General features: G+C 41.3%; 1 protein-coding gene across 3 annotated transcripts in view; it reads right to left on the reverse strand.

Moving 5' to 3' along the window:
* Positions 1-12,203: 12,203 nt before the first annotated feature.
* Positions 12,204-20,143, reverse strand: part of SLC1A2 (solute carrier family 1 member 2) — a 150,859-nt gene continuing 142,919 nt past the window's right edge. For 2 of the 3 annotated variants that reach the window (XM_036861175.1, XM_036861176.1), the window contains exon 11: positions 12,204-19,402. In XM_036861175.1, coding sequence (XP_036717070.1) covers positions 19,331-19,402 — 72 coding nt within the window. In that variant the 3' untranslated portion in view covers positions 12,204-19,330. The remainder of the gene's footprint in view (positions 19,403-20,143) is intronic. The other variant, XM_036861174.1, reaches the window with a different exon arrangement.

Here is a 20,143-nt window from a genome sequence, read left to right on the forward strand (position 1 = left end):
GGAGATTTTTTTTCCCAGGGTATTTGAATGGGGATACGGTGTCTGGTTATTTTCAATCAGGTCATAACAGAATTAAGCTGTGAATATATTCCCCAGGCCAGCTGCTAAAGAGTTAGCAGAATGTCACCAAGATGCCAGAGTGGACCTAGCTAGCTAGAGGAGTGATGGTGTACAGTTTGTCTCCTACATGCAAACGGGTTCTGTTCCAAGAGCACGTTCGTAAGTCCAATTTGTTCTTAAGTCCAGCAAAGTTAGCCTAGGTACCCAACTAACACAATCAGCTATATAGTACTGTACTGTAAAAGGTTTATAATAATTTTCTCACAAATAATACATAAAAAGTAAACAAAAAATAAAGAAAACATTTTTAATCTTACAGTATAGTACCTTGAAAAGTACAGTAGTACAGTACAACAGCTGGCATACGGGGCATGTTTGCATCTTTGAAAGTTCACAACTTGAAGGTTCATATGTAGGGGACTTACTGTATAGAAGAGCTTCTTATACAACGGTGTATATAAACGAGGGACATATGGGGGGCAGCTAAATACTGGCCTGGCACTGCTGGTTGAGAAAGGATGCAGCATGCACTATTGCTCCCATTTGAGAATGGATATTCCCTCTCGGACTGTCAGTTAAAGTCAACAGCTTGAATATAGTCATTTATGTATTTTTCTTCTTAAGAATTACTCAAATTATAGCAAATGTATCGAAAGTATAGACCAACCCAAACAAAAAAGAATGGAAGAAGTCACTTCAGAAAAAGAGATTTCAACAGATTTTAGAAGACAGAAAGCAAATGGTAGAGGGGTTCCTGGTTCAGCTGGTGTAGGAAGCTCTAACCCAAAGTGTGTGCAGAGAAAGTATCTCTGAGAAGAGGTCCAGCAGAACCCAGGAGATGTCTATGTCTTGAGGTACCATGTGGACAGAGAGTGGGTGAGAAACAGAAAAACATGACTTAAGCTTGAGCTAGACAAGCTTGGCCAAAAGGACCCTCCTGCCCAGGACTTTGAATCTTGAGCAAATGACACACAGACAAGCGAGAAGTAAAGAGAGATTCACAGCTGTAGGAACGTGGTAGACATGTCCAGTGGCAGAGCTGGTGATGGAAGTTATGGTGGCAGCATCCTTGCAAAATTAATCTGCCTTCCAGCCTCCAACTATCCAAGAGAAGACTAGAAAAGGGGTATCTTCTCCTCCTCCCTGATTATTACTTACTGAGTGGACAGTATGCCTGAAGGCATCTTACTTAACATTATTGGGCCTCAGTTTCTTCATCTGTTAAATGGGGTTAACGAAGGCACATATGTCATAGAGTTGTTGTGAGGATATAAATAAAGATATCCATAGACCAGTGTCTGGCACTTAATATAGATTCGATACATGTTAAACAAGAAACTGCCTATGTGCCCCACTAAGCAACATGAGCATTCCCCGCAGCAAGAATCCAGCTGGAGAAAGAGGAAAGACTTTCCTCCTGACTTCCATCAATTCAGAGGATATCTAGACACCCATTCCATTGGGGCAGAAATAAAGGTATAACATTAGTGTGGGGTCATTTTTAATCAACCAATTCATCATTTTAGTTTCCAATAACATAGCTGTTTTTAATATACATATATATATATTTTTCTAAGTTGAAATTGGCGCAGAAAAATTTTTTTGTGATTCTGAGACTCTCTAGCCTCAATCTTAGAAAAACAACTTTTACATTATAGCAGCCGAGACTACCTTTATCTATGCTGCCTTTCCTTCACCTTGCCTTTGGAAGCCTTTGGCAATTGAGTTCCCTTCTCTTCAGACCAGTTAAACATGTATCATCCTCAGATAGTTACTGAAACTTAAGTGTTTGATTTTGTTTCCAAATGAGGCTGCAACAGAAAGGAAACATCTAAGCTGAAACCCAGAGTGGGAGATAAATTTGCCTAATATATCAATCAACCATTTGCAATACAAACAAATACAAATTCTCCATGGCCCCAAATAACAAAGTATATTGCCCACTCATGCTATACACTCATCACAGGCCTCAGACAGGCTCTGCCATCAGAGACACTTGGAGACCCTGACAAATGGCACAGTCACTAACTCAAATACTTTCATTACCTGCCAGAGGGAAGGAGAGATTCTAGAAATGTGAACACTTGTACAGCTGGAAGAAATCACTGCTTCTCAACCCCAAATAATCAAAGATAAAATAGAGAGATGTTTTATGCCCTAAAAGCCAGCTCAGCCTCAGAAACAAAATCAATTCAAGTATATGGTTATCATGTCTATTGTTAAAACCTCTGCAGGACCTAAGGCAGCATCCAGCATAGTCTTTCATTAAAAAAAAAAAAAAGGCTCTGGGAAAAATAAATCTAAGGACATGGGTTTCTGCCTTAAGACTGATTGACTCAAGGTACCCACAATTAAGAGAAAGGGATGTGTTTCTAGAAGGACTGTAGGTGTGGCTATTGGTATATGAGGCTGGTTAGAGTCAAACAGATGAAAGCCAGCAAAAATTTTAAGAGTTGTGATGTCACAGAGACCACGGACCTCAACTAGAAAACTCTGTAATTGATCAAGACTTAAAAGGAGCCCTGGACCCTAACTTTCTATTAACAGAAAGCAGAAGATGTTGCTACAGGAGAGATTATTCCTGACTGTTCCCTTCATGTGCATCAATGAAGTATCATGGAAAAAGAAGGGCTTACTAGGAGGTGGAATTCAGGGTCACTGGGGGGGGCGGATATGGACTGGCTCCCAGGGAGCCAGATCAAGACCTAATCAAGAAATTTCCCTTATCCGTCATTGAGGGGGCCCTCTAATGTCTGCCCACCTGGGTTTTTGAAATGCTATGGCTCAGTGACTTGTAATTCTTCCATTTGTCCTCTTTCCAGATGGGGGTATTTAAGGTGACTAAACTGTTCCTATTTCACTATGGGACTATATTGGAGGGGGTGGTGTGGAGGAGAGATTAGAAGCTGTGAAAAACTTGGATTGTTTTGTTTATTGATTTCTAGGCCAACAGGAGCCACATCCGAACCATATGTAGGAATTTCCATGCATCACCCCAAGATCCTGGGTTTTGAGCTTGATGCCATAATTGGATGAGACTTTGATGTGGTCTCCCTTGGTGAAGTGGTGAGTACATTTTGCATTTGGAAAACAGAGTGCACCAAATATTAGGTGACGAGAGAAGTGGCCCATAATAATTTGTTAGTGCTGTTCAACAAATGTTTCTGGATCTTCTCCATTCTGAGAATGTGGGGCACTGCATTTCATTCTCCCTTGGAGCTGGGTGGGGCTGTGTGTTAGTTCTGGCCAATGAGTTGGGAGCTGAGGTGACATTTAACTGTTCACATGAGGACCTTCCTAGAGCTCTTTTCCCCCGTCGTGTCAGCACAGCTGTTCAAGATAGTAGCTGGTTTATCATCGAGGGATCCTGAGCAGGGTGCAATGAGCGGGGTGACCTATGCAGACCTGTGGGAGACCTATGTTTGAGCTAGTAAAGATAAACTCATCTTGCTGAGGCCACCAAGACTTGGGTGTTGTTTGTCATTGCAGTGCAACTCATCCTGGCTGCTACAATTAAGGATGGCAGATATCAGACAAACATAAATCACAACCTCTTCTCTCTTCTTTTGCAGTCATTGATAATCAAATGGGATTCTTTCCTAGTGAGCACAGATAGCACCTGGGAATCCCCGTCTCTCTCAGAGTTGATCAGAGTTGACGCTCAAGATGACATTCATTGGCCTGTTGACTTAGCAAATGCTTTAGGGAAGAGAATATGTTCTGATGAGCTGGGCCAGCTATTACAGGTGTACCTTAGGGCTCCAGGTATCCTTTGGGATCTTCTCTTTACCAAACATGTGCTTCATGACTCCAGGGAGCAGTTAAGTGGGTGATGCAGGACCTTACGGGATGACAAGCATGACCAATCCTCTCTGAACGGCCGAAAGTCTTATGCAGAATTAGCCTTCCAGATTCGACATTGAGGAGTATTGCACAGAGGTTCAAATCCCATTTAAAAATGGATACTGCGGCAATATACTCTGCTGGGTCATTTGGGAAAATGGAGCCAGTATAGTGGGAGGCATTGAAACTGGAAAGACCTCCAGGCCAACTTCTTCTGAGGTCGTTTCTGAATCTCAGTACCTGTAAAATAGGGAGGGTGATAGCACCTGCCTCACAGAATTGTTGTGAGAACTAAAAGACCTAAGGTATACAAGAGCCTGCCACATGGTAGGTACGTGTGGGAGGAAAGCTGTAGTAGATGCCGTTGGTAATCTGCCCAGCTCTCCCTCTCTGGTTGGTGCACCCACTCCGTAACTGCTGTGTCAACAGCTAACAGCTCACAGCTGCCCCCTTCTCTAGAGAAAGACTCTCTGCAAATGGGATCTGCCTTACCCTGGAGGTTCTGCCTGCAACCCCTAAGTGGCCCACAGTCAATGACTGACTGATATGGGTGCCGAAGACAAGTCTCCTTTCCTCAAGGGGAGACAACTTAAAGTTAGACTTTCCCTGAAGCTATCTTCTTGCTCAGTTCTTTCCCTTCGGTCTCCTGCTACCTTCACGTCCTTACTGTGTTTCCTGAGAAGTACTCCCTCAAAAAAATCATGTGAACTTGAATCTTGTCCAAGATTCTGCTTCTAAGGATGTTACCTATGACAATAGCTACTATTAATCATAGCTCTCAGGCTCCTAAGATTGTGGCCGTGCCCTGAAGCTGCTGAAAGCTGTAGAGGGGTGCCATTTTGAGATGATGTTAGCATAGCAATGGATGAGTTCCCCAAACCAAAAGGCTCCAAAAAGTTTCTCCCAAGTTCTGTTCTTGAAACTGTTGAGAGAGAACAGGAATGTCATTCATGAGAGAAGACAGGGCGAAGGAGAAAGCGATGATGGGAAGGGAAGCTGCTGGGAATAGACTCAGCCAAGAGAGTTCTGGAGGGCCCTGCTGGGTTGGCCACATTCCACAGAAACAGCCTTTCTCATGACATTTCTCTCTACTAGTACTTGCAACACTATGAGCTAAGGACTCCTCGAGGGACTTCTCCAGTGAAGAAAAGGATTGCTTCATTTCTGGATGTCCTGTTTCTTTTCCCGTTGGAAGAGCCAGCTCAGGCTCCCATCCCAATGTCAGGCCAGTTTGGCCAGGCTGAGATTCACTTCCCGTCCCCGAAGAAATCCAGTGCCTTCCCTCACTGCCAGGCAGCAGAGCTTTGGCCAAATAACAGAAGAAAGTGTAGAGGGGCACCTGGAACATCCAACTGTACAGGCTTATAACGTTCATGAAGCTTCTCTAGGAGTAAAGAAAAGATTACCCCAGGCCGGGTCAGGAGAGGTCATGGTCCAGCAACAAAGCTCAGATTTTTGGAAGGCCAGCTGAGCCCTGGGTTATAGACTAGAGTCCATGTGATATGGCTGAAAAAGAGCCCAAATTGGGAAAGAGGAAGCCAGGCTTCCTCCAGCTTAGTCACTAAGAAATTGGGACTGATAATGCCAAGGATGATAATAGAGATCATGACGGTAACTATCACTGATTGAACCCTTACTGTGTGCCAAGTGCTGTGCTAACTACTTTATGGATGTTCTCTATTAAAGCCTCCTATAGCATAGGCATGATTAGCCCCATTTCACAGATGAGGAAAGTGAGGCTACGTAAACAGTCCAATGGTCTATAGCTAGGAAAGGTACAGAACCAGGATTTAACCTTGGTTTGCCACTGTATTGCCTCTAATTCATTTTAAATTATGGTACCAATTCCCTCATCTGCAAAAAGGCACGGCTAAACTTCAAATATTTGCCCTCTGAGGTCCTTTCTGGTCTTACAGTCTAGAATGATCTGTATCCTCCTCACCGAGATGAGAGGAAAGTCTGGGATCAGGAGGGTAAGCAACCAGAAAGGGGATACTGCGTTCCAGCTGAACTTTTCACTCAGATGAAGACAATTTGGAAATTCCATGGCCCCTCCCTCTGTGAGCAGTACAATTTCCAGGCCTGGAAAACATCTGAGAAGTGACAGAAGCCGTTGGAGAATTCCAGGAGAGCCAGGTCATGCAACAAAACGAGCATACCTCAGACAACAGCAGCTCTATATATCTGCCTTTTTTTTTCCTTCACTGGAGGCCTCTAGATTTTTCCAGGCAATATTTGGAAGGCTAAAATCTGATTACCCCAAATCACAGACAAAAATAGATCTTGGGGTTTTGCATATTCATTCTGACCCGATCAAGTGCGATGGGAGAATGCAATAACGTTTTATTTGTCTGCTCTATGGAATTCAGAAGAATTTAAAGTCATTGCTTTTAAATGTTTGAGAGTAAAAACAGTATTTATGTTGGACGGCTTTATTCTCTTTATACTGTTTTGGGACAAGCAGTGTGGACCCAACTAACACTCCTGAATTTCAGCCTCTGTGGCTCAGTTTTTCTTACAATGACAAGAGAATTAAAGATGGCCTCTCACCGCCTCAGTAGGAGGATGAATAAACGAAACTTAAAAAATTACCAGGAAGGAAAGTATTATTTGCCAGGGACTCCACAGTCCTCTATTCTGGCAGGGCCCACGTCAACTGTGTGGGCATCTCCACCCATGCCTTCCTGTCTGGGCTGAGAGGTAACGAGCGGGGAGAGCACCTCATGAAAGCTTCCTTGGAGGTGCCTGAACCCTCTGTCACCTGTGGTTCTTTGAAGTACAGAGTCCTGGCTTCCTGTTTATGTCACTGTGCCTGGAAGGAGAGGTGCCGGAACGTTTCATGCCTTAGGTGGCAGCCACAGAGCTCGTCCTTTGCAGAGACACTACCCTTTATGTTTCTATAATCTTCCATTGCGGGGGGAAGGGAGTGTAGCCAATGGGGCTACTAGTGGTTCTTGGGGTAGGTGGAGAGATTTCTTGTGACTTCCTGTAACTGCTTCCGTCAAACTACTCTTTGCATCATAGCAAACAGCCTGCTGATGCTGGGTGGAGTTGCTGGGCCTAGCGCATTGTTGCTTAAAGAAGTGGTCAAAGACTTAGCAGGTCCTCTCTGGCTACCATCAGAGCTGTACTCAAAGGCCGTACCATGTGAGCCTGAGGAAAGAAGGCTTCAGCTTTAAATTTAAATTCCCCTCTTAAAAATGCTCTGTGTTCCTGCTAGAGAGATGGATTCCATTAAACAGCCAGCAGCGTGCGGATCACCAGGCGGTCCAACAGTGTCCACAAGTGGGCCCACTGAAGGAGCCATGCACAAATAGGTAGAAGATCTGAATAGGAACTTTTCAGTCATGCGCACACACACACATACACAGAGAGATACACAGACACACAAGTGCATAATTTTTTTTATTGCATCTAGCAGCAATGCCCAGGAAACGTAGAAAAACGTTCACAGCAGCATCTGAAGACAACTGGCAACGAGGCAAATGTCCACTGGCAGGAAAGTGAATAACCAAAGTGTGGCACATGTCACATACTATGTAATTATACAGCAGTGAAAATGAATGAACCACAGCTACTTGTAACAACGTGAATGAACTGAGAAACACATTAGGTAGAAAAGAGACATGTTGGAAAAGACCACATGTGGTACGATACCTTTTTTTATAAAGCTCAGCAATAAGCAAAGCTTGTGGACTCATGCATGTGTGTGAGATAAAAATATTTTTTAAAGCAGAGGAATGATAAACACAAAATTCCTAGTAACAGTTTCCCCTGGGGAGTAAAGCAGCTTAATGGGGTAAGGAAGGAGTACAAAGGTCAAGGGAAGTTATGGGTGATGCTTTAATTTTTCCACTGGCTAATAGATTCGTATGATTCTATATCATGTGGCATCATGACTTAGATGTAGGTTACATATATTCTTTTGTATGTATATTATGTTAAAATAATCAGATTAAAAAATAAAACTATCTGTAGTCATGATGACTTACCCAGCTGACGGAATTCAAATTTCAGCGTTCAAAAGTTTAGAAATTATCTACTTCAAACCCCTAATTTTACATATGTCAAAATGACTTCCAAATTGCAAAGGGCCTTGACCACATTTGCACAACTCTTTAGTGACTGTGCAAAGATCAGAACTCCTGCCTCCTGGTTCCCAGTCTACAATTCCTCCTTCCATTCTCACCCCCAAAATAATAGTAATTCTTCTTCTTCCCCTTTTTCTTCTTCTGCTTCTTCTTCTTTCAGTAAGTTGAAGCAACATACAAGTGGACTTACAATGACAGTGGGTGGATTAAACACCTCTGTTCCAGAAGACAGGGTAAGAAATTAGAACATGGGGATCATACTCCCTGAACAAGCAAAGTCAAGTTTCTCTTGGGCTGTGTCCTCTTTTGAAGAAGTAGTTGATAATGATCAAATTGTACCCATACTAAAGTATTAAGTAGTTTACCTTGACTCTGATTTGTGGCTCTTTGCCACTTTAAGACCAAATGGCAGCCCAGAAACTTACCGACGAGCATATTTTCTGTAAATAAGATTTTAATAACATTTTGAATATGGATGTGATGTATGCTTGACTCCAAAGGGATAAGGAAAAGTGCCTTTTCAAAGGAAGCGTCCATTTTCACCAAAAATTTACATAAATTGCTGACACTGGTGAAAGAAATTGTGATGTATCACATACATGTATTTTATTTAGTTAAAATCAAATATTTGCTTCCTTTCCTCCCAAAAAACAATGAGAGAGAACATTTCAACTAATCCAAGCCATTCTATTCAATATGTGGGTGCCCTGGAGCGTGAACGGAAAACCTGTCACTCTCTCAGTGGGGCTCCATTCCTGTATATACACCTTTCACTGCATGAAAATCTCCTTAGTCTGACTGTGATCCTACTTTTGAAGACCATGCATTTTAATTCTACAACATGACTGCTAAATGCTCGTCACTTACTTCCATAGCAATGAGTATCCCAATACTAGAGAAAAACTTGCCGTGTTGGACAAATTGAAAGACTATATGTTTGTATACTATCCTTTATGAATGATTTAAGGAATTTCTTACGGCCTAATAGTCATTAGAGCTGTTCATCAACTCTTTCCAGTTTTATTCCTGGGCACCTGGTAAGGTTGCACTTTCCTGTCTCTCTGAAGTTAGGTAGAGCCATGTGACTAGTTCTGGCCATTGGTAAATGAGCACAAGTGAGGCATGCAACATTTGGAAGGAAGCGTTAGGAGTCAGTGTAAGATTTGCCATGTTCTCTTTTTCCTGCATTTGGCAAGTGCAGAAGCATAAGGAGGAAGTCTCTCTCAGACTCCCTCAGTGAGGATGGCGTGGAGCAGAGTCCCACAGTCAAACTATGATGGACACATCACATGAGTAAGGTATCAACCTCAGTTGCTTTAAGCTCCTGAGATTTGGGGTATAACACATACTGGCTGTTCACAAGGATAATTTTGATTATACACCATTTTTATCCAACTCATAACTTTATAACATAAGATGTGACTCCACCATATATTTAGGCTTCCTAGAAAATATTCATTTAGACACTGTAGGTTTTGATTCACAAACTTCTCCAAAAGGAGCACTGGAGACACTTACCATGTAACCAACACTAGTTTAAAATTGCAGTTGAAGGAGAGGCAACAACCAAGAGAAATTGGAATCCACATTTATTGATGAGAGATATATACATAAAAGCTAAAACACTTAGTGAAATATTGGATTTACAGATTATTTCCCGTATATAAAGGATATCCAGTTATTTTACACATGTAATGTTACAGTAATCAGTCCACATTGTAAGAAAGCTTAGAAAGCTAAAGGTGAGAACAAAATACTTCAACTACCCAAAATGTGCTTTGCCAACAAGGCATTTCCTAGTACCATATGTAAGAAACACCCCCAAAATTAGTTGAAGTTTTTATCTTTTTTCATTCATTAGTCTTTAAACACTATGTGCTATAGATGCTCTATTGTTACATGACTTTAGACCAATGGGGATTGTGAATGTGAGGGAAACAATTATTCTTATCTTTCATTCTGGACACACAAGAATCTTCAAAGTGAATCCTGCCTAAAGGTTAGCTTTCTTTCGGTAAGGTTTCATCCTGAATTTGACGGGAGTTGAAGAAGCCACATTTTCAGGAAAAAAAAATCTGCCTGTTCACATTTACATTCCTTCACTCCAATCATTGGAGAAGACACTGAAAATTAATGTGCTTTGTGCCCTCAGAGGATCTCTTAAGCTTCACTCCTCTTGTGAAAAGAGAGGGGCACTCAGTGTTCCCAGCTGCACATGGCCATTCTTCTCTGTCCTTACAGAGGAAAAAAGGGGTTACAGGAACTATAGACCCCACAGCATTCCATTTAGTGATAATTAGACAGAATGTGTGTTTTGGAGGCAGGTATATAATTGCATTGAACCCCCTCTTCAACCACTTGAAACACACACACAAAGCCTACTAGGTAGAGGTCCTACTCCCTTCACATATGTGGGATCTGTGCTTCACCAGTTTTTTGTGTTTTTTTTTCTTTTGCAACCCCAAAGCTGTACACTGACCATGCTTGTGCTTCTCTTATCTTTCTAGAGACAACTGTGCAATTTACTACCAGAAGTGTGCTTTTGTGGTGTTTTGCCTGCATGGCAGTTAGTCAGTGAATGTCTTTCCTGTACCCTGACTCAAGAAACCAAGGAGGACGAGGCTCTTCAGAACCTTTAAGTCATGAGTATCATGATCAGTATTTGGCAACCAAAGAGACAGACCTTTACCTAAGGATATGATGCTAACATGCTCATGCTCAGAAGGCGAAGAACCTTTTGTCTCAATCCATCAAGCGAAGGAGGGCTATAGACAAATGTCCTCATTCTAACTCTACCTAAGCCTAGATAATCAAAAGTTCCACAGTTGCATTCATCGGGCACTACATAGACTTCAGATGACCTTTCACTAAGAATCATGACACATATCCAACCCTCCTTTGCCCTGAATGGCATATTTACAAAGATGCTGGACACACACAGATTTTCAAACAATCATGGGTACAAAGGATTCATAGATAAGTTCTTCATTGATATACATTCCCAAGTCACTTTAAGAAAGAGGAAAAATTATTCACTACTAGTTATCTAAGAAGGAAAAGAAGGGTTTTCAAAACAACAATCAACATGTCTACTGCACTTAGATGAACGGCCAAAAATAACATTTAAATTAAATTACAATACATCTATATACCATTTCACTGAAATTACACATAGATACCTACATTATAGCTACACAAAGTGCATAGGCACTGTTCTTCATGCGTGAACCAAGTGTTACTGTGTACACACAAGAACTTCATGCTTGACAGCTATCTGTACTTGAAAATCACAGATACAGTCGTTGCCAGTTGAGGGCACATCTAATCTGTTTGCTTAATGAGGGGTGGGTTCAAATACACACCAGTACACTTTCTATGTAACTGACTATTCTCCTAAAACATAGCAAAAATACTAGCCCTACAACCATATCAGAAAGCGTGTTTGGTGGAAGGAAGACCCTCCCTTGTCTTTGCAGTAGTTATTGATTTGCCTTTTGGGGAAATTTACATAGATTATTACTCACCTGAGGACAGAATCTACCTGGGCTGCTTCTAAACAATTTCAATGTGACTCTAAGCCCCAGTGATGGAGTATTGCTTCAGAGCTGGTACCAGTATTTTTTTTTTCTTAAAAATATGTGCTCAATTCACATAACAATGTGACATTTACCACCAATTTGCTTGGCAAGAACGAACTGCGACAAATCTGTCCTGATTTGCTTCCTTGCACTCACCCTCAATCTCTCTATTCAAAGTTTTCCTAAACCAATTTTCACGTAAATTATTAGGAAGACATGGGAGATTCTGACATAGAAATGATCCCACTATTATCACCTTATTTTCTTGGAGAAAAGCAAAATTAGAATGCTTAGCTGGGAAAACAAGGTCTTGTGTCAAAAATAAGGAGTCAGGGGACTTCCCTGGTGGTGCAGTGGTTAAGAATCTGCCTGCCAATGCAGGGGACACAGGTTTGATCCCTGGTCCAGGAAGAGCCCACATGCCGCAGAGCAACTAAGCCCGTGCACCACAACTACTGAGCCTGCGCTCTACAGCCCGCAAGCCACAACTACTGAAGCCCGCATGCCACAACTACTGAAGCCTGTGCGCTTAGAGCCAGTGCTCCACAACAAGAGAAGCCACCGCAATGAGAAGCCCGCGCACCGCAACAAAGAGTAGCCCCCGCTCACCGCAACTAGAGAAAGCCCAGCAATGAAGACCCAATGCAGCCAAAAATTAATTAATTAATTAATTAAAAATAATAATAATAAGGAGTCAGCACCATTCCATGAGTTAAAAAGACTAATTGTTTAAATGCATACCCTAACCAGCTAAGGGATTGAAGTGACTCCTTGTTCTTAATGGTCATTTTGTTCATTGCATCGCAAAGGACTGGGTTCTTAAATTTTTCAAATGTGGCTGTATGCTCAGGAAACAACTGACAGCTCTAAATTGCTGTAGAAACGTCTTGTGCTCTAGTTAGTTGTAATTCTACATATGTGGTTATATAGAAAATACCATAAGAAGATATCTGTCTGCAAAATTACAGATACTAAATAGATCAATTCAGTCTACACTGAGTTCTTTATGGTTTATGAAGAATAGATACAAACCTATAACATCATGAAAGGCTAAATCAATATTAACCATATAATATCCAGGACTCTAAATATGTTTTCTCATGCTCTTTATAAATAATAGCAAAGAAGCCCACGGATTTGTTTAAAAAAGAATGTAAGGTTGGACTGGAGGAATTTTGGGGGGGGGATGCAATACTGATCAGAGGGCAATATATTGTCCCTGGTAACATAGATTTTTACCAGGAAGCCGAAATATATCCGCGGGCAGCAAGACCAAATTAGATTCACAGTTTGTCAGCTCTCTCCTCAAGCCGTAGAAAACAAATAGAAAAACAATATACAAAAATCCTCACAAAAGTAGTTTTTTATATACAAATCTCTGTAGTGACCAGATAACCTGATCTGTCTTGTGCAACATGGAAATGCAATGCTGAGGTTTCCCAGGGGAAGGAGGAAGGGAAGGAGTGAAGGTCGTTTATGGAAAGATCTGGATGCCAAAGGATGAGTTCCTAGTAAGGAGAATAACTCTCCTGGAGAAGTGAGCAACCACAGTGCCAGCGTTCTGATCATACACTTCAGAGAATTTGCTCCATGGAGGCGAAAACTCAGAGATATGCTAGACTAACTTCCTTGGCTAGTGTGTGCATCTCTTTCCTACCGAAGGCAACAGGCTGTTTCTAGGCAGCTAAATGGTTGCCTTGAGAAGAAACGGAGCCCCAGAAGGAGCGAATCTCCTGCTGCATCATCCCCATCCCCACGGGGAACGATGACAAGGGTCACAGTCAGCTGTTACGTTCCAACACTCACCCAGGGATGGGAGGTGTCTCCGGAGGAACTGGAGACCTGTTGCTACCCAGGCTCTAGGTCAACTGCTGACTCTGCAAGGTACAGGGATCTGTTCCAGTAGCAGGTTTTATCCTCAGCACAAAAGGGCCCTGTATAATAATCAGAAGGACTTCAAAAAATATCAAAATGGATATTTGCACCAGAAGTAAGAAGGTGAGGCAAAGCTGGACATGGAAAAAAAAAAAAAGCTGATCAGTAATTACTCAGGATATTATTTAGAGTGAATGAAATAAGAACTTGAGGGCTCCTCTTCCTTTTCCATACGTTCTTATATGGATCCGTTAAGAAATATCTTTTTCTTGATGCTCTAGTGTCAGGTCTTCTGCACTAAAAATTTAAACAAACAAACAAACAAACACTAACTCGATCCTTTTAGTACTAGCTTTACATCCCTCTGCCCCGCATCTACAGAGCTGAAGTCTTCTCTGGCAATAAAGGTGCTCACAACACAATAATACCAAACGTATTGCGTATTTAGCAGAAGTTTGGACAAAGAGCAAGGATGCAAACAGTGGCCCATTGCAGCAGTACCAGAACGTGCAAGAGATTGTTCAAAGGCCATGGCCAGTCACATGCACCTTGCAGACAGACCATGCATTTTATCCAGCCTAGAAACTCTGGGCATTGAGGAAGGCAATGATCACCAATACAAGTCTATTCTTGTAAGATAGACCTTCTCCACCTGTGATGTGGTGCCCACAGTAATAGCAAACCAAGAGGAAAATTTGAAAATGAACTCAACCAAATATCCCTGCATACCTCTCCAGAGAAAGGAGTTGGCCCGGGCCCACCCTGTGCGTGGATGTGCGTGTCTGCGTACCAGTGGAAAGGGAATATTTACAGACAGTCGCTGTTTTTGTGTAAGTCTTGCACCAGTTTCATAAGAGTGTTCAAGTTGATTTGCCAGATGCTCCCAAATTCCCATACTGGGTTGGCAATTAGGACTGTTTGGAGGAAACTGTGTGTTTAGGGTATTCGGAGTGGGCCCTGTTGCCGCAAGAGGAATGATGCAAGACCTTGAGGCAGGCCATAGGTTCATCCTGGCCCCTCATGATGACTCTGGCAGCATTTTTCCCTGAGCTGAATTGCTACTTCTATTAGGACAGTGCTTTAGGCAAAGGACAGTTTTATAAAAGGAAGTTTGTTTGTATCCCCAAATACCAAACTGTGGATGAACATGGCCATCTTCCAAGCTTGTTGTAAAACTTCAGACGAAGAGAGAGGCTTGAATTTAATTTCCCCCAAAGGGGATGAGAAAAATCCAAATTGATTATTCATTGTTGTGGGCCCCTCTGACTTGCAATATAAATAGCTAATGTGTTATAGTAGTAAGCCTCTTATGAAAGAAGAAATTAAAGTAGAGATCATTATATGGTGGTTTCATAGGGCTGGATGGGGGTTTTAATCATTTAATCCAGCACTTCACTTTTTTTTTCTTCAGTGGAGCTTGTGTGTAAAGTGACTTGTGTAAGTTATATGAATAAAAATGGGCAGAGTCTAAGTCAAAAGTTTCTCCACCCAACTGCATTATTTCTCCTCACCTCTATGTCATTCCCTGAATTAGCTGTGCTGTGCGGTGAAATAAGACACTACTCAGTTAAGATTCGCTGTCATCTATTGTAAAACCAACCCTTGCGCTAAGTTGGATGGTCATTTATTAAACTGTCTCTTAAGCAGCAATAATGATCATTGGAATAAGAAGGGAGGAAAAGGAAGAGTGGAAATTGGGTTTTCTTTTCAGAAAAATCATAAGCAACTGATGCCTGAACAGCTTTGAACTCACTCCATCCAAGGAGACCAATCTGCCTACAATGCAACGTCCCTGGGTTGGCACTCAGTGGTCCTTCTCAGTTTTAGCCAGAAATTATCAGATACTGAGACCATTTATCTTCTCTGACAACTAGATTTACAAAACTCTCACTTCAGAATTCCTTCAAGCCTTTTGTTTTTAAACTTAATCTTTTTAGGCTCCTAGACTGTCATATCTTATTTAAAGAGCAAGTATTACAATAATTGAAAAATCCCATTTGTTCCTTTTTCTTGGCTTGGAATGAATTTATTTGGAGAATAAGCAAAGCCAAACCAGCAACCCACACAATTGTATGGCCCCAAGCACTGAAGAGCAGCGAAGTGGGAAGAGCCACCTCCATTGGGTGTAACTGCTGAGCATTTAGTCATCACACCAGGCAAGAGCTGCTGGGGCTTGTTTATCAAGAGTCTGAACTATGGAGCATTCTCTCTGAGCATGTGGGTACCTATTTGGATTCATTGCCATATTTCTAATAGCTACTTGGTTCAGATCATGAAGATCTGTATTATCTACATGATTGCCTTAATTCTCTGACCTTTGCATGGAAAATATAGCACAGACAGAACCCTTGATTCAGACAAAAGTGAAATATTGTACCATAACTTTTGCTATTGGGAACAAAGGGAAGTGTGGTATTTGCAAAAGCATGGCAGGATTGGGTTTCCTTTTGGGGATCCAGTAGGTGAGTTACCCAACTCCAAAGGGGCTTCTTGACTAGATATAAACTTGCAAATGACATATTTCTCTGTGCACGAGTGGAAATGATCTGAGACCCTCTATTCAACCAGTCGTTGGGATTGCTGACCTTACCTACCAGGAGTACATCTCCCCATAATCTGAATTTACCCTAAGCCTTTCTCAGCTTCCATTAGTTCAAATCCAAAAAGCTAGGCATTTTGGCAACCTTTCTTTAGACTTTCCTGAACATCCAAAGCTGATGAGTAAAGAGAAGTAAATATTTATATTTTATGGAACATGGCCACTTCTGCCGGCAATGAGGCTATAGGTTGTGTTTCCACACTCAATAGGAAGTGAAGAATCAAACCTGACAGCTACCTGGCTCAAAACTCATCATCTGAAGTTTTATATTGAAGATCTGCGTGATTTAGATGATTGCCTTGATTGTCTGATGCTCTTTGCATGGGAGGCATATCCTCAAAGATCTAAGGTAAAGCTTTGCCTTGAGAGCGATTCTTTTCACTGATAGGACTTGATTCATTGAATTGTAGTAGGTAATCAAATGATGACTCCACTTGGGTTTCCCAAAAGGACATAAATAAGAAAGGAGAGAATAAAAGTCTACCTTGTTGGTTTTCTCCTGAAACAATTCTGATTTCCTAAAAATAGTGAATGAGTTCATAAAAAACGGTGTTGCCAAAGCCCTGACTTAACAGAACTTAAGGGATGCAGTGTCTGTATCTGGCCTGCCATGTCTGTATACAAGTATAACACTTATGCATGGTCAAACATTAATGGACTGTTACAAGCATTCATATTTGTGTTGGACCTATTAAAATAAATCTATGCATATAACTGACAGGTTATAATATCCTGTTTAGAAAAAGGTTGTTAGAGGTATATTCTGAATCTATTTGTTCTGTTTATGGCACATATGCTGGGCAAGGAAAACCCCAATGGGCATGGCATGAGAAGAATGAATGAGGCCTAAAAAAACCAGAGGACACAGTCACACGTCAGCTCTACATACATCCTGGGTTTTCAGGCTAGTTCTGAATTTGAGACATTGTTTATTTTTACTGATTTGTTGAACTTCCAGATGAACTGATTTCCTAAGTATATTCTCATGAAACTTACTGCATAGTTTCAAACCTGAAAAACCTGCTTTGTTAAGCTGTGCACCTAGTTTCTTCTGAACACGCTGTCGCCTTGTATATTTGTAGGTTAACTTGATAACTAGGAAAAAGCTGAAGACAAGCAAACAGGGAAGACTTTTAGGCAGAGTCTTCGGAAGACGATCCTGAGACCACTCCTTTGAGTAACATGTCAGCGTGTAAAAGTGCTAACCTGGCGTTAAACAGCAGAACCACAAGCTCCTAGATGCCTTGCCTAAATCCTTCTCCTCACCATAAAAAAGCTCTTGGGAGCACCACTTAACGATGATCCTTAACAGTTTCACAGTTAAATCCGGGAACTGTCCCTTTGACCCACAACATCTGCTGTAAAGGATGCATTTTCCACTACTACATTTCAGCATGCCCTTGGCCACCCTCTTAACTGTCCATCTAATGAAACTAAAGACAAATGTATTTAAAAAAAAAAAAAGCAAAAACTACTTAATACTGCTCAACACTGATTCTTATACAAAACAAAAACAACTAGGGCTTAAGAGACAAAACTACTAGAATCTCATGTCTCTTGTGTGTTCCAAAGGTATCTGATTTGGAAGAGAAAAGTCACAAGGAGGGGGTAATAAAGGGCATGTATGTCCATAAACACCCTCTCCTAAGAAATTCTGGACTCTATGACTCTTCATGAATATCTCAGCACCCATCTGCTGACCGCAGATAAACACCTTACTCTCACATTGGACCAAGGTTCTACACACGTCAAATGTGCTTTATTTCTCAATGATTCATGCTCAAGTCCTCAGAAAACTCCTAAAGCCAGCAACCGTAGGAAAATACTGTGGGTTATTCAACAGAAAATGATAGTACAGACATTGAAAAATGTAGCTTGGAGGTGCCTACAGCATGCAAGGCACCGACTGGGCTGTTCCAATTATATTATGTATTCCCTCAAACTTCCACAGCCTTGAGAAGATTCCATCTGTGAAGTTCTGTAAAGCCATCCTTTGTTCCTACTTCATGGTTCAAGGCTGCCTTGACTTTGCCATAAGAATGTCACCTTTATAGGATTTTGCACCTATGTTTGTTTTCTGTTCCTTTCCACAGAGAAGACTGGGGGAAAAGATGGGCTCTGCTTCCAACTGTGTCCTGAACTGGTTTTAGGTGCTTTGATATAATATAACAAAAAGCTTTCCACATATTAGATAACTAACAAACAGTGTTTTGGTTTTGTTTTTATCACGAGATTAGTATTAAAAGAGGCACAGCCAACCCAACTATCCTCCATCTGTGAGGAGAGTAAAATGATTAAGCCTTCTAGTTTGATGAGAATATGATTGAAATAATTTGGGGATTAAGAATGTCTTTTTTTGGTAGAGACCCAAATAAGAATTGTATGAACGAAACAAAGACACTGAAGCATAGATCGAATAATCTCACTTGATTTCACTATGCCAGGTGATGCAAACCAAACACAAAACAAATTTGAATCTTTGAATCTGGTTAAAATTTATGTTGACTGTGCTCTCTTACTTTTGTCAATATACACAGACATTACATGTAAATTACATCCTAATCCCTTATCAAATTTAGAGCAAATTATGAAACCTACTTTGAAATTCAACAATTATCTCCATAAACTAGATGGGGTAGAGCAGAGACTCAGTGGGTTCCATAACCAGCTAGCTTTAAGATATGGCTCCCACCATGACTCTCTTTGAAACATTTAGCCATGTAACTTAAAGCGTATACAGAAGAGAAATTGTACCTTAAGATGGGTACTTTGTTTTAATCAACACAAGGACATACGCTACAAGACATTTAAGGGAATTTACTTCTAAAGGCTTCTAACAGAATCTCTTGTGTGTTACAAGGTGAGGCATGGAGAACACTGGAAAGAGTAACACACTGACTGTCTGCCCATTATTCCAAATCCCTGGAATGTGCCACACGGCTTTAGTCGTGTCCCCTGGGAAAAGAGCATCCACGGTTCTGCATCTTGAGAGAAAAGGGAAGCTGGCAAGAATGCGTCTTCAATTCAAACTGATTCCTGCAGCGGCATCCATTCAAACAATAATACAAGTGAGAAAATTAGATGGTTACCAAGCATTATTTGGCAAAGACACAGCACCGTGCCTATCACTGACTCACAACAGATCCTCTAAGCCTCAGCTAACAGATTAAGTAAACATAGAAATATATGTATTTTTTTTCTTTTCAAAGGAAGCTTGTTTATATCCTCTTTTACCATAAGATACGCTGGGGAGTTTATTCAAGAATTTGCTGACAGTCATATCCTTATTTTTCACGTTTCCAAGGTTCTTCGTCAACACTGCAGTCGGCTGACTTTCCGTTGGCTGCCAGAGTTACCTGAAAATAATTATCATCAACATCCAGCTTACGGGCCACAAACCAGAAAACCACCCGGGAGGTTATGTGGAGGAGCACCAGACCCAGATTCTACTACATGACTTAAATATTAATTTTAAACGTTGTTCCTTCCAAATTGATTTTGAACTGGTCTTAGTTTTCAACACTGATTTGCGAACATTAAAAAAAAAATACATATTTGCCTTGGGGGGTATTGAGCGACTAGAGATATTTTGCAAGTTGGGAGATAAACAACTTCTACTATGATTTTAGGGTTGTGAGGGTGTCTAATTACCCATAGACCCACCACACAACAATGCAGTCCTGAAAACATAGTGCCCTTGTGCTACTCCAGACAACCGCAGAGAAAAAAAAAATCCAGAACTAGGCAGCTAGTTCTACTCATGCACGTGAAAGGTTCAGTTGCAATGAGGCCAGGTGGAGTTTATACATGTCCAATTTTCAAATCGTGATGGTCTGGCTCTACCATATAAGCTATCCAGGCTTTAAAAATTAAAAAGGAAAGGAGGGAATTAAAAGGCTGAAGTCAGTATCTCTAAATTATATCATTGCAGACATTTATTAATCAACTATAATTTCCAGACTGTCAGTATTATGCTTCCCTGGCTCTCAGCGAACTGAACCCTTACACAGAATGGGAAGTTTTCCCCTCCACGTCTAAGCCGTTTTCCTAGCTTACCTTCCATCTGTCTGTCCTCAACGTCATGTGCAAACTTAAAC

This window comes from Balaenoptera musculus, chromosome 8, assembly GCF_009873245.2.
Source record: "Balaenoptera musculus isolate JJ_BM4_2016_0621 chromosome 8, mBalMus1.pri.v3, whole genome shotgun sequence".
Lineage (NCBI taxonomy): Eukaryota > Metazoa > Chordata > Mammalia > Artiodactyla > Balaenopteridae > Balaenoptera > Balaenoptera musculus.